The sequence below is a fragment of the Cygnus atratus genome, chromosome 5 (genome assembly GCF_013377495.2).
Source record: "Cygnus atratus isolate AKBS03 ecotype Queensland, Australia chromosome 5, CAtr_DNAZoo_HiC_assembly, whole genome shotgun sequence".
NCBI classification, from domain to species: Eukaryota; Metazoa; Chordata; class Aves; order Anseriformes; family Anatidae; genus Cygnus; species Cygnus atratus.
The window spans coordinates 27,147,661-27,171,635 of record NC_066366.1 but is presented as its reverse complement, the minus strand read 5'-3'; the positions used below and the strand labels follow the sequence as shown (position 1 = coordinate 27,171,635).

At 43.0% G+C, this 23,975-nt stretch overlaps 2 protein-coding genes across 3 annotated transcripts in view; one reads left to right on the top strand and one right to left on the bottom strand.

Moving 5' to 3' along the window:
* The first annotated feature begins 12,277 nt into the window (after positions 1 to 12,277).
* Positions 12,278 to 16,048, top strand: SRP14 (signal recognition particle 14). Its single transcript, XM_035539301.2, has 5 exons — positions 12,278 to 12,431; positions 12,559 to 12,631; positions 13,441 to 13,553; positions 14,721 to 14,753; positions 15,180 to 16,048. The coding sequence occupies exons 1-5, from the start codon at positions 12,408 to 12,410 to the stop codon at positions 15,267 to 15,269; spliced, it is 333 nt and encodes a 110-aa protein (XP_035395194.1). The 5' UTR covers positions 12,278 to 12,407; the 3' UTR covers positions 15,270 to 16,048.
* An 865-nt stretch (positions 16,049 to 16,913) lies between these two features.
* The window catches only part of EIF2AK4 (eukaryotic translation initiation factor 2 alpha kinase 4), a 38,785-nt gene continuing 31,723 nt past the window's right edge, over positions 16,914 to 23,975 (bottom strand). For both annotated transcript variants that reach the window (XM_035539299.2, XM_035539298.2), the window contains exons 34-39: positions 22,789 to 22,847; positions 21,554 to 21,651; positions 20,257 to 20,325; positions 19,785 to 19,829; positions 18,582 to 18,706; positions 16,914 to 17,421 (exon numbers count right to left, since the gene is read on the bottom strand). In XM_035539299.2, the coding sequence (XP_035395192.1) occupies positions 17,367 to 17,421; positions 18,582 to 18,706; positions 19,785 to 19,829; positions 20,257 to 20,325; positions 21,554 to 21,651; positions 22,789 to 22,847 (451 nt within the window). In that variant the 3' untranslated portion in view covers positions 16,914 to 17,366. The remainder of the gene's footprint in view (positions 17,422 to 18,581; positions 18,707 to 19,784; positions 19,830 to 20,256; positions 20,326 to 21,553; positions 21,652 to 22,788; positions 22,848 to 23,975) is intronic.

Here is a 23,975-nt window from a genome sequence, read left to right as displayed (position 1 = left end):
GAAAAACCTGAAGCGTGTATGTGTGTTATAAATTCCTCCTTTCTCACAGGACTAGCACAGTAGAAAAAAGGATAATCAGTTGTTTTATCGTCTCCCTCTCCTTCCCACCCCTCACCTCCTCCGTGCTCCCCCTCCTTTTTGCTGTGGGATGTGCCAGCACTTGTCTTGGCAAAAGCCAGTCTTGGATCTCAAAACCGAAGAAAACTCCAGTCTGTCCGTGACTGACTCAGCCTTTACCAGGGCTCCTCTCCTCCCCGCCCCAGTGCACACCAAGAGAAGAGAGCGTCTTGGTCTGCTCCAGGGAGGCACAGCAGAGGGGCATCCGCGAGGCAAACACGTAATTCATGCCCTCATAAATCAGGGCCATGTCAGAAGCACAATTTTAAGTGCATGTACATGCACGTATCTTACAGACGGATGATCGCATGCGCCAAACACCATGTGAGAATAATAGGGCATCGCCATCCGGTATGGTCCTGGTCTGCACCTTCAATGGGGAAGTTAAACAAAGAAGTGCTTTGCTGGCAGTCTTAGGGACCAGGGTCCCTTTTTTACGCAGGGCAGGTAAAATCAGCTGACTGTGGTGTGATTTCCACCCACCACTCTCCACTACATGCACAAAGCTACTGGCTCGCTCTCTTCCTGTCCAGTCAACCTTTGGCCTTTCCAGAAAGATTGCCAGCAAAACTATCTTTTGGCAGTGGTGATATCATGATACAGAAGGCTGCCCGTTAGAAATTGTGCAGCAGTTAATTTTCCAAAGAAGCTACCAACCATCAGCCACACGATAAAGCACAAATTCTCCTTCAGCCCCACTCAGCCTGGTCTGGACCTCAACCAGGGACAAGAAAAGCTTCAGTTCTCCTTCCCAGTACCTAACAGTGTGTTGATCAATGTCCTAATCATTAAAAGCTAAATCACACGGAGAATAAACACCCATGCTGTTCTTAATACATGAGCGTCTATGAAGTCCACATAAGGACTTAGGATGATAAAGGGACCTACTGGGTCTTCCACATCAGAAGACATTGTTAGTAATCTGTGAAGTGCCATCCTAAGCGTGTTCTCTACTTCACCGTTAATAAAACTAGTGGAAAGTTTTTCTGAGAGCTTACTCCGCTAGTCATTATTTTATACCACTTTGTTCTTGTGTGAAGGTTAAGCTTTAGTTTAAATAGCTGCTTTTCTCTCATTGGCGTTTTCTTCTCTGACATATTTAAAGACTCCTGTCCCTGCTCACCTGTTCTCATCGGATTGTTGCTATATAAGTCAGTTTCTTTATGGTATTCTAAGCCAGACTCTTAATTTCCCCAATCATTTGTTTAAGCCTACCTTTTTGTAAATATGGCTGGCAAGAACAGTATCTGTTGTTCAAACATACGAGGGTTTGATACTGCTTTACACAATGGCAGTAATGCTAATTACCCACAGTATCTTGTCTAACACACCCTGTGACTGCATTTACCTTTTCCATGGCTGGCTCAGTTCTCCTGTAATGCATGACTATATCTTGGTTTTTCTTCACCCCTGTGCCTTCCAAACGGTGTGTCCCTGTCTTTACGGCAGGAGCTCCTGTTATCTAGGTGTATGACCTTTTCACCATGAATTTCTGAAGTCATCAAATTTTTTCCTGATATTCTGCTCATCCTCGCTGTTGATGAGACATCTCAACTTCGTGTCTTCAGTACATTTCATTAGCACATTATAATTTTTTTATGCCTCCATCAGCCCTGCTTAAGATAAATGATTCAAAAAGGCTCCTTAACTTTTTGGCTTATGCTGTTCCTGGTGGGAACCTCATTCCTTAAGTTACAACATAAAACTTCTGTTGAAACTCTTTTTTATCAATGGTAGAAGCTACATAGCCACCTTTGCCCAGCTGTATCTGCTGTATGTTTTTCTCCAGTGCAAGAAAGGCAAGACAAAAGCAGACTTCTTATCCGCGCAGCACAGGAGCACGCTCTGATACCATTGCCCTTGAGCAGAGCCAAGGGCAGGACGCCTGGATGTATGTGGCCAAGCAGCTGACATACCTACGAAGGGGGACGGAAAAAGCTTTCTGGTACCTGTCCATGCTTTGTTTGGGAGCAATCTGGGAGCTGTTGTGGAAGCAAGTTTTAGTGGAGTTCAGCAGCATCTAGGTATGCCCTTTACTGCAAAGGGCTGGCACGGAAGAAAGAAGCTAGAAAAACCATCTGTCTCAAGTTCGTGTGGCAGTACCTTGCCTTCAGTCTGGTCAACTCCAAAGGGGAAGTCTCGGGGCTTCGAGTGCAGCCTTTCAAAACACTTAGAACAAACCCTAGGCATTTGCAGAAACCACAGAGTGTACAGTTAATACACCCAGATGTGCTGTCAGCCCCACAGCACTGCACCAGAGTGGATGGAGTGTGTAAATCTTGGAAAGGTTAAAGCTGAGAGAACAGCGATACGCATAAAGACTTGTGTTCCTTCCAGAAGGAGGAGGGGGGCGAGGTGTTATCATTCGACATTAATCACTTACATCTCCAACCTGCCTAAATCCTCTGAAAAGAACCAGCAAAGAAAACACCAGCTGCTGTAGCTCCTACTTTTTCCTCAGTACCCTCCAGCCTCCCTCCCTCCTCCCTGCCTTCCCCAGACTGTGTTTATTTTTACTGCTCGTGAATCAGCCAGGAACTTGCTCCCTGCAACAGGATCAGCTGAGAACAAGCTGCAGTCTGTACATTCCCTGAAATCTTGGTTTTGTTTGGGAGCTTACGATCAGCAGCAAAACAGTGGAGAAAAGGAGAGAAAGTGATACACGTCTTTGTTCTCACCCGGAGTGATGGGACTTCCATTCCGCGTAGAGTGGGACTTCCCCAACTCGCTCTCTGAGCGTATGTCAGCTTTCACTAGAGATTTTAAGCACGCTTGGTTTATGAAAGAACGCTGTCATCACTTAAGCTGTGAGTACTTCGGGAAAGCAACCATTGTTTTATATAGGTGTGCCTCACTCCCACAATAATCCTGACTGATGGCACCAAAACACTGCACGCTGACATAAATAGCACGGCAGCTTGCCCGTCAGCAATGGCTGTTTCTTCTCAGGTTCCTCCAGTGCAAGAACTGTTCGGTCTTGAATAGCAGAAGGACCCCCCCTCACCCTGATCATGCGTGGCTGCCCCAGCTCTGGCAGTCGCACGGTGGCTCGAGCCCCAGCGTCAGTGAAATCGCTGCCCTGTGTGGCGAAAGTCCTCGTGGGTGATGGCCAAGCACGTGATGGAGGGGGTAATGAAGAATGGCAATTAGAGACAGAGAAGTGAATGGTGGGAAGGAGAGGGAGGGAGAGAGGGACGAGAGGAAAAAAATGGAAAGAAAAAGAAATTGAAACACACCTCAAAAAAAAGTGTATGTGGGAAACCTGGAAAAGAAAAGGGCAAATGTGACCGAATCATCCTTGGGAGAAGGAGCACCTCCCTCAGCCTTCTCTCTGGTGCCTGGCTGAAGCTACCACCTGTAGCCAGAGCACCTGCGGGGCCGAGACCTGTCCCACACTCAGTCCTCAAGCTGCAAGACTTTGGGGAAGCCAGTTTTGGAGTCCGGTCATCCACAGAGCGAGGAAATCCTTATTTACAGCTACACCCAAAAGCTGGTTTTCTCCAGGCTCTTGTGTTCAAGCAGGCCGAAGGCCGCCCCAACATTTGCCATCCAGCTGATCACTTGTCACCCGATTCCCATCCAGTTTTGGCTCGTACGCCGCTGCCAGGCACGAGCCGCTGGGCTTGTCGCCACGCCGAGCCGAGGAGCACTCGACTCATGGAGAGGCGCGGGTCCCGCGGCGCGCACCGGGAGGCTGCCTCCTCGCTGGGGCACGCCTGGTGCACAACTGCTAATCGCTTTCTGATTGAAGCGGCTGCTTGCTGCCAGGACTTCTCTGCCAAAAGATAGTTGTATAATACTGATAATCAGGCGCCCGGCGAAGATAAAATGCCTGTTGCTTGCCTCTAACTGAAGAGTTTCATGTTGACAGGCTCCTTATTACGGCAAGCCGTTTGTGCTGTGGAAAAAGCAGAGCCTTTTACTGAAAAAAAAAGAAAAAAAATCTTATCTCGGCCTAGAAGTGCAGAAAGTGCAATTAATTAATTTGTTTCTGGAGTCTGACCTCTAGGCACAACAGATAGCAATGAGCTATATATTGTAATTACAGCATACAGCAAGCCTAGTGTATAGCTTGTAGCTGAGGGCATTGTGAGGAGCAAAAGATTGATGTTGAACGCGGTCGGATGACTAACACACCGTAACAACCCAACTGGTCAGGCGAGAGGAACAGGCACCTGAAACAGCAACTGGTGTCTTGCTGAATAATGATGCCGTTTCCTATTTTGATTACCTTCCTCTAGCCTGTGACTACCTTGTCCCAGCAGCACCGAGTGCAACACGGCGTTCAGGACAGTGCTGCCCCATGTGCAGCTGATGCCGTGCCCTTGCTCACCCCTGTGCTCCTTATCCTCCCTCAGGAGCACTGTGGGATTTTCCCAGGGTGCACACCATAGGCAGACAAACACAGGTGACAGTTGCCTTCTGAGAGACTTGCTCTAGTGATACTCTTCAATCTTGCCTGGAAGAGCAAAGAAGGAAAAGGTTAAGGTGAGAGAACGTCATACCTTGAATGCAAAATTATGTTAGGTAAGCTTTTAGCGCAGATGAAAGCGGTTTCATCCTAGGGTTTGTGGGAGGGATTTTTTTGGTCTTGAACACAGCCTTTTTGTGATGTTCTCCATAAAGACCTAGAGTGGAGCTCAGTGGAGCTCTAGCTCTCTTGCTATATTCAGCCAACAATAAAACACTGTTGGGTCATTGTAAGGTTTAAGCATGATAGATTTCCTACATGAGCATGTCTCACTGACTGAGCTCTATGCAAAAAAATCACTGTGTCCTTGGCAGTTTACGTTCTGAAAACTTTCCTGCTTTTTGTTAGTACCTTAAACAAATCACAATTTGTCTGAAAAAAAAATAATGAAGCAAATATGATTTCATGTGATTTTTTTTAAGAAAATGAAAATGACAGGGAAAGGAAAAAGGAAAAGAATGAGAAAAAGAAAAAGAAATGGGAAAAGAAATGGAAATGCTTTAATGTGGAGGTTTCTGGCACACTGTTCTGTAAACCTACTGCACTACCTGAATGCAATATCGCTGAGCAATGCCATTCCTGAACTTCAACGGCCATAAGACTTAATTGTCGCAGGTTTTTAAGGCTATGGGCAATAACAAAGGGATTGCATTTGTAATACCTGTGTTGCTTCTGAGAATTTCCTTGGCAGGGCTGTGTTTAAGGCTCTGTGATTGGCAATGGCTGGGCTACCTGCTACTGCAAGCAGGGATGACTCACTTGGGATTTCTATAGCCTGAGCACTAACAAAGAGCCTGTGACTTCCAATCTGCCTGGGGCTCCTGTCTGCCGCTCAGTGTGTGTCTGCAGACAACATGTATTCAGGAACAGAGAGGGGGATGCCGAAATAAAGGGAAAGGGACAGAAACAAACTCAAATTACAGTTTTTGTACCCGTGTTTCCTGTTTTTGAATGACTCCAGTTGTAGTTATAATGCTTAGCTTAATCTGCTTTACAGAGCTACACCCTGCAGCCCTTAATCTCGGAAGATGCTTTTGAAAAACAAGGCCAGTAAGCGAGGTAAGATTTCTGTATGGCTCACAGGAGCCCAGCTCCAGCATGGTAGCAAAGGATGCTGCCTGAGTGTGGAGGTAGGAGGAGGAGAGTAAAAGAGTGAGGGCACTCCGTGAACCGATAGAAGTGGGTTAGGGATTTGGCACCGAGCAGACCATTAGAGAAGGATGGCATTAAGAAAGGCAAAGCGAGGAACCTCTTAGTGCAGTTCCTGCTCTAATGAACTGACCACTCTTGAAAGTCATTATCTCAAGATGGTGCTGAAAACCATCTACTGGGAAGGACAATATGGTTTGGGTGTTGTCAGAAGGCATGAGTGACTCTTGCTGACACTGATGCTCCAAAAGTGTTGCACAAGTACCTCATTTTCTCTCTCCTGGGAGGCAGGAGGCAGGATAAAAACTAGCAATATTCAGACCAGCTGCCAAGGCCGCTAATATGGCAGCAATGCCTTCAAGTGCTCATTCCCTTAGCCTCCGGAGCCTCTGCCTCCTTTCCCCTGCTGCCGCCTTTCCTCGGCTGGGGTGAGGCTGGGGCAGAGCTGGGGAACAGGCAGACAGCTCATGTAGAAAACAGCTTTGCTATGCTTAGGTCCTGCAGTTTTTTTCTTTCCCCCTATTGTTAAATGGCATTGAATACCAGCAAAACAGGAAACTGCTTCCTCCAGCCTCTGACCCAGTGAGCGCGGCCCAGCTGCTGGTTGCCCGGAGCGGCCTCCCCACACCACCCTGTTCCTAGAAAGTATCTGGGCATTTGGAGGAGCATTAGGGAAGAGTGAGGAATACAAGTAAAGCTTAAATAAGCAGGTAAACTTGGCAGCTCTTAAAAGAAGGGAGTCATACTGGAAATATCTGGCGATAACAGTCAAAACCATCTCTGTTTTCCCAAAACTACGGCTTATGGAAATGAGAGCAATAATGTCTCAGCCAATCTCTGTCACCTCACTTGTCTGGTGGCTAACTTGATTGTTTCTTTGTTGTGCTGTGCAGCTCTTGTGTCAGACATCCCCGCTCAGGCTGTGAAGAAACCATTGTTTCACGGCACTGCAGCTTGTGTTGTGATCCTTAAATCTCAGAAGCCCAGCCAGGTCTCGTGTCAGCCTCAGCAGAGACAGGAAACGGTGCTGGTGAGTTGGTAGGTGACCCTTTTCTTCCTGAGAAAGCAACACCCCACGGTGTCAAGAGAACATACGCTGCTTGCAGGCCTGTCCTTTTGAGGAGAGTGAAAACGCAGGAGAGCAGAGACCTTGTGACTCCTTTTGTAATTACACATCCCCTCGTGCTCGCTGATATCAAGGACAATGTTGTCCTCCCTGGTGTCATTCTGTTGACCTAGAATTCCCATTGACTGTTTTTTCTTTTCTCTATTTTTTTTTTGAACATGGTGTGATATTCTTCATTCTGTCTAAGTATGTACATAGAAAAAGATATCCTGTAACCTCACTGGGAATGTCTGGTGGAAATTTTTCACAACTGCATTTCTATGTTTCTGAAAGTAGGACACATCAGTGTGAAAGAAATGATGCTCAACCCAATCTCTGTCACCTCATTACTCTTGAGCTCCAGCTTAATTACCTCCCTGATGCTTTGCACAGCTCTTAACCAGACATTCGGTGTCTGCTTAAAAATCTGCCGTACAAAATGAAGTGATGACTATATATCCTCTTTCTGCTGGGGAGATGAGCTGTGAGGTTTGGTAAATATAATTTCTAGAGAACCCAGAAGGTGCATCACATTGTTCAGGCCTGGTTCCGCACCACAGACAACTTACTGGAGTTCACAGATGACTTACAAAGACCCACCGAAACCAGGCTCGAAGGTCATATCACAAAATTCATTTAAAGATAATAACAAAGTTTTAACCCCAATAAATTTGTGGTTTATTGTTTACAGCTCCAAAGACAGAAGTTACGCTAACAGCTACCAAATTCTGACCTCCTGTATCTCACTATGACTGTATTGACGCCAGTGGGACTGCGAGAGAGATGAATTTGATGGTTTATTTTCAGAAAGTCTTTGAGTTCTTTGTGTGAAAGTCCATACCTCAAAGTGTCTGTGTGGGAAGTGTTTTAACCCCACGCAAAACTTCCTCCTGGTTCAAACGCAGGCCTAAGGCTGCCATTTCAGTAGCCTGTTTTATTCCGGTAACCCTCCAAAATGTAAGCAAGGTGCACACTGAAACTTTATTTCACAGCCCTAAAAATTGATAACATGCTAGATTTAAGAGTACAAAATAATATAAGGTATAACCACCAAGTTATTATAATTTTGTCCATGGAGAATATAAACTGGGAGCTCAACCCAGGCACTTAATAATACAGTAATTATGCATCCCTTATCTTCCCTGACAGAGAAGCTTTCCAAAATCTGGGTGGTACTTCAAATCCATGAAGTCCCTTTCCAGCAAACAATCTTTTCGTGTCTCACTGCAGATAGGCTTTGGTTTTCACTACTATAGTAATGTGCTGCATTAGAGTTTCAAGAAACTTATCTAGTTCCTGGTTTCCCTCACAAACAGTAAATCACAGCTAACATTGCTATTACACAATGAAAGTCAGTGTTTGTTGGATTCAAAGTTACACTTAGCCTATCTGTGACAATAATTCTATGGAAATAAAAAATAATATTATATAAAATATGAGGTATTCACTAAGATGAATAGTGGTGTTTAGGATAGAGCTCAGGGCACACGAACTGGATCCTAAGACATGACAGAAGACCTCCTGTTTCTTACGGAGAGCTTCTCTCTGGAAGTTGTCCTCACCGGTGCCTCAGCAGCTTCCTGGTGGCATATCTTGCTCTCAGAAAGATCCTTCAAAAATGCTTGGTTTAGTTCTGAATTTCCTTTTCATTATTATTGGCTGATCAGGCAAATCATACCACTTTGTGTACGTATGTTGTGTTCAGCAGCTCTCTGATCACTGTCCCTTCTCATGTCCTTTACTTCTTTTCCCACTTGCAAGGAAGGCTAAAAGCTGATCTTGGGGCTGACGTTCGCCAGTACTTTGGTCATCTGCTAACTGCTGTGTTGCAAATCTACTTAGCACTAGGAAAAAGTGTTCATTGCTCTTGTTAGATTTTTTCTTCTTTATTTCCCTGGCACGGAACTTGGGGATATTTTGGCAGCTATTTCAGGGTTAACTGTCTTTCTGCCCAACCAGCCGCTGTTAAATTTTGGGCTCAGAAAGCTTTCCCTTTGCCCATTGATCTCCAATCCGGTGAGGCTAGGAGGGCACTGAGGTGTGCATCTCTGTTTTTCCAGTGCTAATGATAGAGTGGTAAAGGGGTGGTGGTGTTCCTGGGGTTTTGCTGTGGTACTGACTCTTTCTGCTGCGCATAGTTATACTGTGACGAGGTATGCTTGAACTTACAGTTCAAAGTGAGTTACCAGAATGATCCACTTGTGAGCTGTGGGCCATTATCTGTTATTAACTCATCTTGAGCACTGTGGTCAGCAAACTGTAATTTACAGTATGTTATTACATTTCTGCGCTGTGGTGTGCGGCAGCTGAGTGTGTGTGTGTGAGATAGCCCAGAACGAGCAGTAATCTTTTCTAGCTAGTTCAAATAGATCTTTGCCAACTTCTTCTAAAGTTGATCAAGAATTTAATTTGCTTCTGATAATCCTGTTTTTCTGCTTCCTGCCCCTCCCAGCACGCTGAGCAGAGCAGAGGTTTCACCTTCTCTGTTTCTCTTCAGTACAAGCTTGCTTCCAGGAAAACTTGGAAGCACAGCAGCAACCTCCTCCAGTTCTCTGCAAGATTTCCTTCAGGATTTAATGATTCAGGTGGCTTCATTTGCTAAATTTTTGCCAAAAAAAGTAGTTCTCTACTGACACCATATAATAAAGTTGAGCAAACAGGAGGGTTGGTAGGAGACGTATTTTTATTGCCCGGCTCTGGTCACATGACAGATCAGGTTACAAAATACTAGTGCCCCTGCCAGCTCTCAGGATCCACCAATTCCTCCTGCTACTGTTTTAATCCAACCTGTCTCGTCTTTTTCCTTTTATTTATTTATTTTTTATTATTTATTTTTTGCTGGGGGTAGAGGGGGAGGGGAAAGGTATTGCGCTGGGGCAGGAGATAAAGTGAAAGGCAAGCGTATCATGATTGGGAGTATCCCTTTAGCTCCTTCTGTGTTTGTTCAGCACTTTTTCACCAGCTGAGTAGCTTATTCCCTCTGAGTGTTGGCAGCCCTTGGCAAAGTTAAAGCAATGTCAGCATTTCCCTGTTCCATCTATATTTTGGAAAAGAATTGTTAAAAATATTACATTTTCACCTTGTTTGCAAGTTGCGATGAAGACTTCTCCCCTAATTAAACTGTGACATTCTGGCTTGAAAAACAGCTTCACGATCAGGAAGATAAGCTAGCAGCAACAACAAAAATCCTCTGCTGCACTTATGGAACGAAATTCAGCAAATCAGTGGAGCTGCTTCTTTTATTAGCAGTGAGACCAAAATCTTTTCAGAAAAAAAAAAAAAAAAGCTGATGAAACATAGATTTTAAAAATGTAAACTTTACACAACTCTAGAGTTCTGTGTCATAACAGAAAAATCCTCTATTAACAGGGAAAGCCTTTCAATTTGTACAAAAGCAATCCCAGCACTACCTTGTGAAGAGGCAGAAATTGTGAGTAAGCTGAAAGCTGTGGCATTGCACAGTAACGACAGTTACAGTATGTGACCATCTGTGAGTGGCTGCGCGGAGAACAGGAGATGGTAGGGCTCCTCGCTGTGTAATCTGTATTTTACTGACACCAAGCAACGTCAAGAGGAATCGAACGGTCAGAACTTCTGGTAGAAGTTTCTCTCTCTCTCTGTTTGCATACCTTGGTATATAAACTATTGTGAAACAAAGGCTCTCCAAAACTGTACATTTCTAAAAACTTATGTTTTAGATACCTACAGTAAGTCATTTGTCACATACTGGAAACACACATGCTATTCTCCAACAGATTTTGAACAGTTGTCCCCTGCTTCTCTGTATTCCGTTTGTCTGGAACCTGTGGTCTCCCCGCTTGTGGTTAGTTTTTCTTGCTCTTCTGCTCTGAAATACTTACTTTCCTTCCTGAATTAGGAGTGTCTGTCTGTGTTCAGAGAAATGTTTTCACAGTGGTTTCTCCCAGCATCCAGTGCTATCAGAAACCCTTGTATCACAGATTCCTTCAAGGAATCTACCTCAAGAGGCAGCTGCCCAATACCTCTGTCTCTGATGCTGTAGCTACACTGCTACTGCTACCTCGATCGGTGGATTAGACTGGCCAGGACTATGTCTGCAGTGCCAAAGGCACACCTCAGCAACAGAAGTAGCTCCCAACAGCGGGTTGAGATTTTTGTGCAGAAGAGGGGAAAAGACTCCATGGTGCTCATCCTATAAGAGTTAATGGGTTCCGTTGCATAAAGCGTGGAGAAAAACTATGTATCTTCCCTCATCTTTAGGAGAGAGGAGCTGTCCTACTGAAGAGAGAGGAGAATGGTTCAGGGCCACCCAAGAATTCTCTGGTGAATTTGAGGGTCAGAATTTGGTTGAGAGCTCTAGTCCCCATGCTTCAGCTACAAGACCACCCATCTGCTCTTTTGGCAAGCATGACTGGAAATGCATTTCTTTTGGCTTCCAGTTTCTGTGACCATGGTAGTTTCCAAGGGGGAGAATATTGCAACTGTTTAGTTTTTCCATTTCTGTTTTGCTTTCACAAGTTGCCTGTAAAAATCTGCAACACCACTGCATTGTCCTCATTCAGGTCTCTCCCGACAATACAACCCTACTCCGATTTCTGACAGAACAACCTCTTGCAATTAGGAGTTTGTTAAGCCTGCTCCTGCAGCTGGGCAGGGTTGGAGGGAGCCAGCAGGGACTCCTCACACCCACCCATCTCGCTGTGGGCACTGACTGCGGGCTCCAGAGGCAGGGACCCTCCCTTTGTTAGACCGTCCGAGGCCTTGGCCTGTCAGTGCTTCTGCCCGCAGTGTTGATCATGTCCTCTGGGAACGGTGGTTTTGGGAACACTTAAATAACCTTTGTTTCTCACGTTAGTTTCTGTGAGGTTTTTATCAGAAACAACGGAATTTGTATTTCTGGTCTTCCCTCCTCAGCTGCCGGTGTTACAGGTGAGGAAACGTGACGAGGACAAACACACCCACGGTGCGGGAAGGCAGCCCTGGGTCTTTACTCGATCTTTGACTCCGAGCGAGCAGAGTTAATTATAACCGGGCAGGTTTCGGTAAGCCGTGGCCGTGTGGCGATGACCCGGTGCACGGCACCCTCGTTCCCTCGTCCTCCGGGCGGCCTCAGCTCTGTGCGTGCGGTCACAGCACCCCCTGCTGCCGCAGGCCTCGTGTGCCGAACGGCAGCGAACGGCTGTGACGGCAGCGGGGACGCAGTGAGGACCGGGCGCTGCGGTGCCCAGCGGTTTGTGTGTGACAACCGACCCGGGCAGCCGTGCCGGGCAGCCGGCACCTCCCCTGCCCACCGCCGCTCCTGCGGCCCCCGCGGCCCCCGCCCCTCAGCGCGGCCCAAGCCGCAGCTCGCCTCTCGCAGCCCCCCCACCAACGGCCGTAACGGCCGCCCCCGCGCCCGGCCCCGCCCCCCCCTCCCGGGGCTGACGTGGCGCTGCCCGGCGGCGGGGCGGGGGCGGGGCCTCGAGGCTCGGCGGGCGCTGTCCCCGCCCCGCGCCTCGCGCCGCGCGTGCGCGCGGTACGGACGTGCGGACGTGCGTGCGTGCGCGCGGCGTTTCCGGGCCGGCGGCGGAGCGCGGCGCCGCTGCGATGGTGCTGCTGGAGAGCGAGCAGGTGCGGGCGGGCCGCGGGGGGCCGCCTCTGGCCGCTGGGAGGGCTCGGCCTGGGGCCGGGGCCGGGGCCGGTGCGGTCGGTTCCTGCAGCCCGCAGCCAAGGCCCGTTGTGCTCCCTTCTCTTGCAGTTCCTGACGGAGCTGACGAGGCTGTTCCAGAAGTGCCGCACGTCCGGCAGCGTCTTCATCACGCTGAAGAAGTGTGAGTTCATGGCGGCGGCCGGGCGCGGGGCGGGGCGGGGCGGCACCGCGCGGCTGCCGCCTGCTGCGGGACGTGCGCGCCTAGCTCAGGGTTAGCGAGGGGGGAAGGAACAGCCCTCGGGCTGCGCGGCTGGTAACCCTAAAGGAAGGTGGTATTTTGAGTTGCGCAAAATACGGGCGCTTTCTAGTTACTAAGCAGTAATTGAAAAGCCTTAGTTTGCTAGAAATGGAGATTTATGGCGTTGCTTTAACGTTCTTGTTTCTCTGGTTTTTGGATAGCTAGCTGTGGATCCCAATTGGGCATAAAACTTTTTTACTGTGAGTGCGGTCAGTCACTGGAATCATGTCCCCAGGGATGTGGTGGATTCCCCAGCGTTTGGGACTTACAAGGTTCAGCCACGCGGGGTGCTCAGGGAATCCTGTCTAGGCCCTGCTCTTCCCATGACGAGTTGAAGCAGGTGGTCTCTGAGGTTCCTCACAGCCTGGGCTTTCCTGTGGTTCTGTGATGAGTGCTGTAGGTTGAAATGCATTTGAAGTGTGCCGCTGCTGAAACGAGCGGTTCATACAGCGTGTCTGCGTACAGGTTTGTGTGTTTGTCCGGGGTTAGTCAGGTAGCCCAGGCAGCTCTAGTTTGTGGGATTACAGGCGAAGGGATCTGTGGACGGTTTCACAGCAATTCAGTTCAGATGGCCGTAAATTTCCCCGTATTTTTACAGATCTCCTCATGAGCAATTTTTAACATTTCAGGTCAGGAGGCATCCCACGATTTTTAGCCAAATACAAATAAACATTCTCTGCATTTCAATACAGATGATGGTCGAACAAAACCGGTCCCACGCAAAGGCCATGTAGAAAGCTTTGAACCTGCAGACAATAAATGTCTTCTCAGAGCAACGGATGGAAAGAAGAAAATCAGCACAGTGGTAAGTGACAACTTTGGGCTAGAATGATGAGCAGCCCTACCTGGCTTTTGTGTAATGCCTCATGTTTTAAGTGAAGCTTGTCGTTGCATGAATTTCATGAGAACTGCCCCCTTAATTCTACAGAGAAACCATATGGTAGCTAAAAGCACAACTGAAATTGGGATGACAAAGTGTTGCAGTTACACTTCGTGGTGCAGATAGGACAGTTGTTCAGTTTCAATTTCTACAAAGGATTTGGCTTCAGAATGGTGTTGCTGGACATGCAGTAAGGCCCTCTGCCTGTTTTCAGCAACCATGGCTGTCATGTTCTCAGTCAGGTGGAACCGGAGGGAGGGAAGCGGGAAGCTGCTTCTAGAGACAAGGGTAACGTGGGCAGAAAGAGAGAGGACACTGATGGAACCTGCAGTGTGAGGACAAACGGTGTGTCTCCAAAGAGAAGAAAGGTCCCGCAGTCAACTTTGGCTGATAGAGGCAGCTTCTCGTAGACCTCAGTGGAATTACTGAAGGTTATTGCACCCCATCAAACAACAGAATGTTCCCTGACTGTGAAACAATAGGAAAGGTATTTGTCTTTCTTGCCAGTAATACATGGACATGAGGTAGACTCTTCTAAGCCTTAACCTCACTTAGCACATCCAGTTTTCTTTCTTGTTTACAGAGCTATTTATATTTCAGGAGGTGTTAACTTCAGAAGTTGAGAGCCTGATGTGTCTCATTTGAATGAGAGAGGCTTTAGCTGACTTCACATCTTCTTAGTGATGTAATCTAAGGAAAAAATGTTACTGTGAGAAATAGCGGAGAGAATCTGGGCTATAATGTTTCATACCAGGGTTTGCATTTCAGTATCAATTAAGTTCTGGCCCTACAGTGAAAATAAAACCTTCCTTAGAATGTTTCTTCACCTCCTTCCCATTTGAAAATGCACAGATCTGCGAAGAATAGCCTTCAGAAGCTTTGCTTAATCTAATAAGGAGTGTTTTCAGTTTTCTAAGGCAGTGAGGCGTTACGCCGTGTCAGTACAGCCTGGGTACTGCTGACTGTCATGGGCTGATGCAGCTGCTGCTAAAGACATGAGGTGGTCCCTGGTAGGAAAACATGTACTGATGTTTTAGTGTGTAATTTTGAAGCCGGTGTTTTCTTGGTTAACCTCTAGTATTGCTTTTGTAGGTGAGCTCAAAGGAAGTAAATAAATTCCAGATGGTAAGTTTTTTGTATGCCTTATCTTCCTTTTCTGTACCTCTTGGGGAGTAGTCAGTAGGAAACAGTGGACTGGTGTGACTGAGCTGAATCAATGCTGAACTGACACACAGATAAACCTTAGAGTGCACACATTCGTGGGAAACAAAATCCAGTTCTATCTTACCTAACTTTCTGCATTGGCTTAGAAACAATAGTTTCCCAGTGCAGTAATGTAAAGGCTGCTGTAGAATGGTTTGGGTTGGAAGGGACCTTAAAGATCATCCGGTTCCAACCCCCTGCTATGGGCAGGGATGCCACCCACGAGATCAGGTTGCCCAGGGCCAGAAACAGAAAATTCAGGTACATATCCATGAACAGTAAGTGAAGTGTTATCTCTGGTATATTGTTACGTCTTTGCTCTGTTAATGGTCCTAATATTTGTTTCAGGCATATTCTAATTTGCTGAGAGCTAACATGGATGGCTTGAAGAAAAAGGACAAGAAAAGCAAAAACAAGAAGAGTAAAGCAACACAGTGATGGAAGTGTCCGACCGTCACTGCAACAGACTTGACCCTTGCTCAAAGCAAAGTCCATTTCTTTTTGAGTTACCACTTGTCTTTGGCTTTCCTTCCAGCAGGATACTGGGATGTGATCAGTACTTTTGTTTGAATTGAAAGCAGGAGATGCTTTCTGTGGATTGTTGTATGGCAGGAGTATTTACAGGGTTATACCAAAATAGCTTTACACTCGTCTGCCAACTAGTTTTGTACTTATACTGCTGTTTGTTTTGTATTATGCAAGTGGGCAGTGTAAAACCCATCTGGGGGATAACAGAGGGTGAAGAGAAGTACACAGCACCATGAGCAAAGTGAGATTGGAACAGGTGTCTCAGTGTCAGATGCCCAGTTTTATAGATAAGCCTCGTTAGTACTAGGGAAAGTGGGTGCCAACCTATTATCCAGGAACAGCAGCTTTCCTGTTTCTGTCTTATTTTGAGGGCCATGTTTATATGATGCAGTGCAGATGCCTTGAAGGCAGCCAGTCCCATGCTTTGAGCTCTCAGCTCTGCCTTTACCCTGTGCTGATCCAGCTGTGCTGATCCAGGCTCCGGGTGGGGGAGCGCAGGACTCTGCATCATGGTCCCTTCAGGCATAGCTTAAGAATGCTCGTGTCACCTGAATGTTTGTTTTTTAAACCTTCATCCTTCAACGTATTCAGGGATCTGGCTTTCCCCATCTTCGCATTGTAAAGTAGCTCCTCCATATGAGCAGATGTAAAAGGTGAATACTTGTTCCTATTAAACAATGAGAAATGGATTTGGTTGTAATGACTGCTGTGACGTGTCTTGCTAACAAGAGTCGTCTGTACTGTTAGGACTGACCCTCCCCCAGCGTTACTTCTGTGCGTTGCTATTGCAGTGTTGGCGGTTCTCAGATGTTTTGGGGTTGTCTTCAAAGTTAACGCTCTACATATTTTAACTAAGCCCTCCTCTTCACTACAAGAAAAAGGCTGCAGAAGAACTAGGTATTTCTTAATGCAGTGAGCCTGCAGTACTGAAGACAACCTTTTGTGGTAAGAAAAAGAAGCATGAGCAAGGTACTGGTTGGGGAGAGAGGATAAGGACCAGTCTATGTGCAGGAATACTTTTTTTTTGCATATTCACTAATATGAAACATAATTATTCACAACAACTAAGGCTGCTGTAATTCATCTTTACATTTGTTTAGCTTTTTCCCTAATGTGTTTGTATTACAACTTAATTTTAACTATATATAGTGGTAATTCCAAAAAAGCATTGACTGGGAAGCTGTAGCTTCAAGAAAGTAATTCTAAGATTCCTTCCATTACTGTGTCTTCAAATGCAAACTTAATCTGACAATCCACGTGAAGAAAGCTAGTTCAAAACTGTAGTTATGCCTCTAAGCACATGCACTCTACTCTTTCTCAAGTCTTACCTTGAGGGCCTTTTGGTCTGAAACAAGTTTGTGTCCTGTATCAGGTTTTATTTTTGTCTCCAAGGAAACAGCTGTTTGATTTGAATGCAAAAGCGTGGGGATGGGACAAACACAGGCAACCAGGTTTGCACAACTCTCAGCTTGATGTCTTTTACTATCTTTTATATTGAGATTGACGATTAAGGCAGAAGTTTAAAAAAGAAAAATCACAAAACCTTGTAATACGTACTTCAAGAGGCTTAGTAGCCAAATCTTTTATTACACAAAGCCCTTCCTCAAAAAAGTTTAAAAGTGTTTTAGAGTTGAAGATAATACATCTCTAATCCTTGAACTGAGATGCTTATTTCAGCACTATTGCATATGGACATACGAGGCATTCTAAACTGTATTTAAAAAAAAAAAGTCATTTTATACCTGGCACAGCTAATAATCTCTCTTGCAACGTAACGGTGCAAGAATTACACAGTAACACATCTCTAGCTGTAGTCAGACTGTTCCTTAATTACCTGTAAAACATTTCACTTTTTGGAATAAATTTACAGTTTTATATTACACATGAAATTTAATCTGGACACTTAAAAAGGCTGCCTGTCTTGCCTTAAGACAACTTTATGAAATTCCTTTGTGCAAAACACTATTGTCTATTAGTAAAAGCATCCCAGAAAAGATGCTTAAAGCACTAAAACAAAACCTTATATTCGTCTCGGTAACTGTACAGGATGAGAGCAGGAACCCTGCAAAGGGAACAAAAATTTTGTTTTAAAACTTTAAAACTACAGATTAAAAATCTATAAAACGTGGCAAATCATGGCACTAAGCTAACAGCAAAGATTCAGTAGAAAAGCAATAGCTTTAGTTCATTTGCCTGTCACTACAATTTTCCCCTTCATTCCCTTTCTATTTATCTAGTCAATTGAATTTTTCAAAGGCTTATGCCTGCATGCAAAACACTGCTTAGCCATAAAATGGGAAAGGAAAACAGACACACCCTACACTGTATGGAGTAACATCAGTATGTAGTAATTGGGTTCTGTTGCTCACAGGTTTGCAAGTCACAGGAAAGAAAATGGTTCATTTAGTATTTAGTTGCCTTAGTAAACATTAGCAGATAAAGCAATTTTGGTGCGTCTCTAAGAAAAAGGAATTAAAGCCAATTTTTAGTCTCATTTAAAGGTTATGTACCATGTTCAAATTGAACATTTAAGAAAACTTACTATAAATGAAACTCTCATTGGGGAATGAATATCCAGGTCCCACTTAACTGTGCCAGTACATGCAAGAATTGAAAGTTTGAGGCTTAAAACAACATGCCTAGAATACACCATTTCAGCCTTGCCAGATCCAACCAGGGGACTGAGTTGAGCATAAATGTTTTTGTGCTTAGAAAACAGAAATGGGTTTTACTGTACATGTGAGAGAACATGCACTGCATTTGCTTGAAGCTAGGCAGTCTCAGCTTTGCCAGATTGCCATCACATTCCTTCAAAACAGGAGGAACTAAAATGCACTCAATTTTAAGAGTCCCTCCCATGAGAAAAGAGGGTTATTACATAGCAGAAGTAGTATATTTGGATGTATATATGTTTACTATTTAGTTGTTTGAACAAAGCAGTAAATGAAAACATAGTGGGAGTACATTTTAGAATTTCTTGAAAAGGTTTACAAAATGCAGAATTCAGATTACCACAAATGAGGATTAGATTGTGTTAACTTTCCATTTTGTTTCATGTTAGCAAAAAATAGTACTCAAAGAAATTTTTATGTACTTCCTAAATATTTCTTTTTTTTTTTTTCTCAGGGAGAGGGGAGGACAAATTAAGAGCAGTTGGTTAAATGAATTTCAAATTCAGGAAACAATGAGATGTTTTATGTACCTATAAGAACTTAAATTTACCTCTTTTCCATTTTGATACTGTAAATTTCATCACAAATTGCTTGCAGATACGAACATCTTTGTTTTGGCCATCGTGACATCAGTTGTCTCACAGTAGCATCAAAGGCTTGTCTGTCTCCATCAAACTGGAAAAAAAACGGACAAGGAACTGTAAAACAGTACTTCATTCTCTAGTGAAGGAAATACGTCTCCTGGTAGGATTCAGTCTTCTGAACCCTGCCTAACATCAATACCCCTTAATTAAACAGAGTATTAAAAGGTTTTAAACGTTATTCATATAAGTGCAACTTGACTTTTTTTTTTTTTAGAAAAGGTAGTAAGAATGAGACTTGTTAGTGATCAGTTTCTTAAGACAGTTTAGCAATGCTGGCTGAAATATGAGAATTTTAACATAATGGCAGTGAAAAGTGAATGATGTAAGCTGATTGTGTCTGCTCCCTTTTCTTAAGAGGTGGTGAACGCTCTCTGAGATTTGGGTAGACTGGGCGATGTAAGTATTTTGAAAATTTCTGATGTTTCACTGAGGTCTAGACAAATACTGCTTCAGAACAACAAACATAAGGCATGAAAGTGAGTATTAAACCTGAATCCATTTCCAGGCAGGATGCCATTTGTATTTTGGGGGGGGGGGATTTCCACCTCTGATAGGAATTTCTGATTTCAGAATAACTGCTCTCTTTGGAGGAGGTAAAGAGCTTTGTCTTCAGGAAAAAAAATAAAGAGAAGAAAACCCAACAATCACGTGGCTTCTGAATTTTTAAAGGGGTCAATATAATACTTCCTTATGCATCCTCTATTTATCTCATCTTCACTAGGAAGAGATGCTTCGTCTGCTGTACTCAAACCAATTGCCTCTATTTTGGGGTCCTCCTTCATTAACAGCTTCAGGAAACACCTTTGCTGAAACCACCCATTAAAGCTTACTGGTTTTGAAAAATGCACAGTGAGACTTAATTTCAGGTAACTTCTGGGAAGAATCCAGAGTTTTGGATTAGGACCTCCTATTGGTGTCTTCTGTAACTAGGGAATTTGTCCAGAAGATTGTTCTAGCTTCATTCAAGCAATCTGAGTAAATAGTCCTTTCAAGTTTTAACACTTCAGTGGGTAAATGTTACATTCAGCTTCATTAGGAACAAAATTTATACTCTGTTGTTCAATTAAACTATAATAATTGCTTATGTCTAATAATACTTAATTGCTTACCTCTAATAATAAGAAGTGTATCACAGTTTCTTTCGGCAGATCTACCTGCAAAAATATCATCAAGAAATAAAATATTTAATAGTTCTTCTATCATTGGTTTGCCAACTGTAGATTAGTTGTACTAAAGGGAGTCACTTTTTGAATTCCAAGGAAGCATTCGTGCTTACAGCACTAGGAATATGCTAAAGTTTTAAGCATTTTAAATAAACTGTTCATGACAGATTGCATTATGGAAAGTTCAAAATAGGCACAGGCAAATCGGAAATATTTCTTGAAAAGCATATGCCATTTAGAGTCCTCTGTGACGTGGTCAGCAAAGTCTAAAAGCCATGTGCAAAAGCTGTGTTGGCTTAAATGTAAGAGCAAATCTAGCAGGAAAGTGAGGCTATTCGTAGTAACGTGTTATAGGTAACAACTGCAACATCCAATTCAATTACAAATCTGAGATGAAAGCTTTTGCCAAAATACTTACTGCTAAAATCTCAATCTCACTTGTTTTCTGTTGCAGGCTAGAAATGAATGTCTGAAGTCTTGTTTGTACCTGCCAACAAAAGATGGGCAAAAATAAAATACACCGCTTCTGTGACCCACGCTGGGAACACTTGTTTTCTGTTTCATAGATAGGAAAACAGAAAAGGCTGATTGTAGCACAAGTTGTCCAAGTACATCATATATAAACTAAACTTCACATTTAATATAATTTTCAGTAACAAATCCACAACACACCTGGATGAGTAGACAGGAAGGAGAAGGGCTGCACCACTCTTGCAGCAGTAATAAAGATTTGGTAATACTGGTATTGTGCTAAAGCAGACTGAACTGCATGTTACATTGTGAAGTCTCATGTATGTACTTAAAAAAGCTGCCTTTGTGGGCCTTAGGTAACTTCTCAGAAGCAATGAGAGCCTGGGACTGGATACATTGAATCATCTACAGCTGAGGAAGAATGGCTGATTTGAAAGCCATAGCAAAGCATGGCTTGTTCCTCTTAACACTTTTTGCAAGGCAAGCTATAACAGTTCTGCAGAGGTAGCATTTAACAGAAATAGTTGTAGCCTTGCATTAAAATTGTCTTTTGTACCCTGGAAAGATGCTTGTATTACAAAACTGAAAGCAGCAAGCCTATTTAGCTCAAAGCTCAAACAATAGCACCCACTTCTTTATTTGGGTTCCAAGAAGTATTTACAGGGGTCATTTTTGTTGCACCCATGAATTTGGACTGAAAAGGGGATAAGATTACAGTTCTGTTTTAATATGTACTCTAAATATCTTAAAGCCACTAACCCTAAATAAGCAAACTGACATTTGCTTCTACAGTATCATTTCATCTTTCTACATTACTATAACTACTGTATTTTGGGCAGTTTTGTTTTTTAAATTTGCAGTTTTTTTCCTTAGTCCTTTAGTTTGTGGCAACATAATGAAATGTATGCGTTACAAACAGCGCAAATTAAAACTATGCTGAACTTGCACCTTTAGCATGCAAGTATTTATAAAAAGTGGCAAATTGCAGAACCATCTTTCCTACTAGAGTAAGATTTCTAATATATGATCATGGCTGAGCCACAGTGATGTCACAGGTAACCCCCAAGATCCTAAATATTTTTTTTTTTCAAAAACTCTTGACTTCAACTGTTTGTGTTATTTATAGTCTATTTTACGAATACGAACGAACAGGATGCATTTGTCTAAGGTGATAATGAAAATATAAATTCTGACATTCCTTAAGTTCTAATGAGTACTTCTTAATACATATTGGATGTGTGTACCTGAACTTCTTGACGCCGCCTGGCACTGGCAGATAATTTTTCAGGAGCTATAACACTAACTTTAGGCACTGCAAGAGTTCCATGCGATTCAAACACGCCTAAAATGCAAACATAACAGTTTTACATTATATTTCTTTTTACAAAAAGTAGCAAGAAACAGAAAAATTCACAAATATTAAGATGCTTAATATTTACTGTAGTATTCAAAAAGGTGGTAAAAAATACAGTTAAGTAGATAGGATCATGAAATGTGCATGTAAATTCTCAAAATGCACACCTATGACTCTGAAAGACTTTCTAGGTATAAAAAAAAATGGAATTTTACATCAGCATTCCCTGAAACTAATAACAAGTTTCAAATGACTTACAGAATTTACAAAAGAATGTAGGAGACATAATATCAAAAAAGAAAAGCTACTACAAGATTGAGGCAACTACTTAATGCTCTGACTCTTAGAAAAGTAGATGACAAAACAAATACCATACCCACAAGCTTCCCCAAACAATAGCAGTTAAAATTTGAAATGCTTTATTTTGAAATCCAAATCGACACTTCAGGTAATCACAAAAAAAAACAAAAACAACACCAAAACCACAAAGTTAAGCATGGCAGTGTTCCTGACTTTCAGGCAAGAAAAAAAAAGCGTTTGTTTAAAAACAAACAAACTCAGATACTAAACAAGTACTTACTGAAATACTGAAGTAATTATCAAACTGCCAAACTATAAGAAGTACTTAATATTATTTATTTTTTTAAACACTAACTTCTATTTTCAGGCTAAGCAGTGCAAATAAGTATCTATAAATGCACGGATATTTTCATGTGAAGAAGAAAAATCTTAGAACGGTAATTCAATGTGAATGAGTTAATGCAGTCACAATCACAGGTTGACATTCATTTTTCATCAAGGTAACATTTATTTTCTTAGCTTAAAATGCTCTAAGTTTTTGGCTTTTTCCCCCTTCTCACTCACTGTATCAATGAATGCTTATATCAGGCATGTTCTGTCTGTTGGTCTGAGCAGTTATTACTTTGGAGAAAATTTCAGTTTTAGATCGCGTGGAACAAAATCCGAGAATGGGGGGAAATGTCTCTAACCAGATGTGCTGCTAGAAAACACTTTCCTACGCTGACCTTGGTAATACTTTTAAAAATTATGTTACTGCAAGATTTTCTTACAAAACTTGTTTTAAACAGAAAGAGAAATCATTTTGTATGTTCAATAACTAAATACCTGAAATATTAGCAAATGATCCCTTTTGATTTGGTACTGAGAGATTATCTGACGTTTCTCTAAAAATGAACAAAGACAGTTAGGGAAGCAAATTAACAATAACAAACTCATGCTGTAATACGCATGGTTCCAGACTATCATACAAATATACTTATTTTAATCCAACAGATAAATCTGTGTTCTATTCTGGAACAGACAGGATATCCTACAACTTACATTACTGAGGTATTAGGTACAGCAAACTACACAAACAATTGTATTGCTATTGTATTGGATTACTGCGGACCAGCAGTCCAGCAATCTTTGGGTTTCCTATGGATACAAAAAACTGCGCTCCCCATCATTCAAGAGTGATTTTAATCCTAATACCAGAATATATTATGAGAATATTGTCTTTATATTATTAATTTAATCTACAATGTATAGATTTCTGAGAGATGATACTAAAGTATCAAAGTAATACTTGAGATCACACAAATCAAAAGAAACTTTCAATTATTTGGATCCATTTACTTTCCACATTCAGGATTCATTAGGAGAAAAATTTGCCAGTGTTATTATGATCATAATTATTTCATTTCTCTGTTTAGAATTACCAATTTTTTTCCCTTCTATGTTCTGTTCTCAGGATTTAGATATAAGATAACTTTTAGAAAGCATGCCTTTCTTTCACAACTTCTAATGGATCCTTGTAGATCTGTCACAAAACACATGAGGATAAGGTTAGTTGCAAAGTTAAATGCTAAGACTGGCAGAGGCCAGATAAAGGAGAAGTCAGAGGTGGGTATCAAGAGGTATCACCCACTTGTACGCACTACGTTTGAGTTAAGCCTTTCCCAGCTTAAATGTTTCCTCTACTGTTAAGGCTATTCAGAAACAGGGGTATCAAATCTGTTGGTTTATTCCTACAGCCTAGAATTCAGGAACTGTCTGTTCCTGCTGCCACTACATACATATATACGTACAGACACAATGCAGATACATAAACATGTATAGATGTGTGTGTACTTATATATTTTATAAGATATATATGTAAGAGTAACAGCTGTACTGTTTAAGCGCACCAGTGTGGCTGTAGTAGCCATTCCTGTGATTTCTGTGCTAAGTTCTATTTGGCACAGTAAACAGTAATTTTAACAGATGTAGGGTACTGCTGTGTACCAAGTCTTTGGCTAGGTGTTACTGTC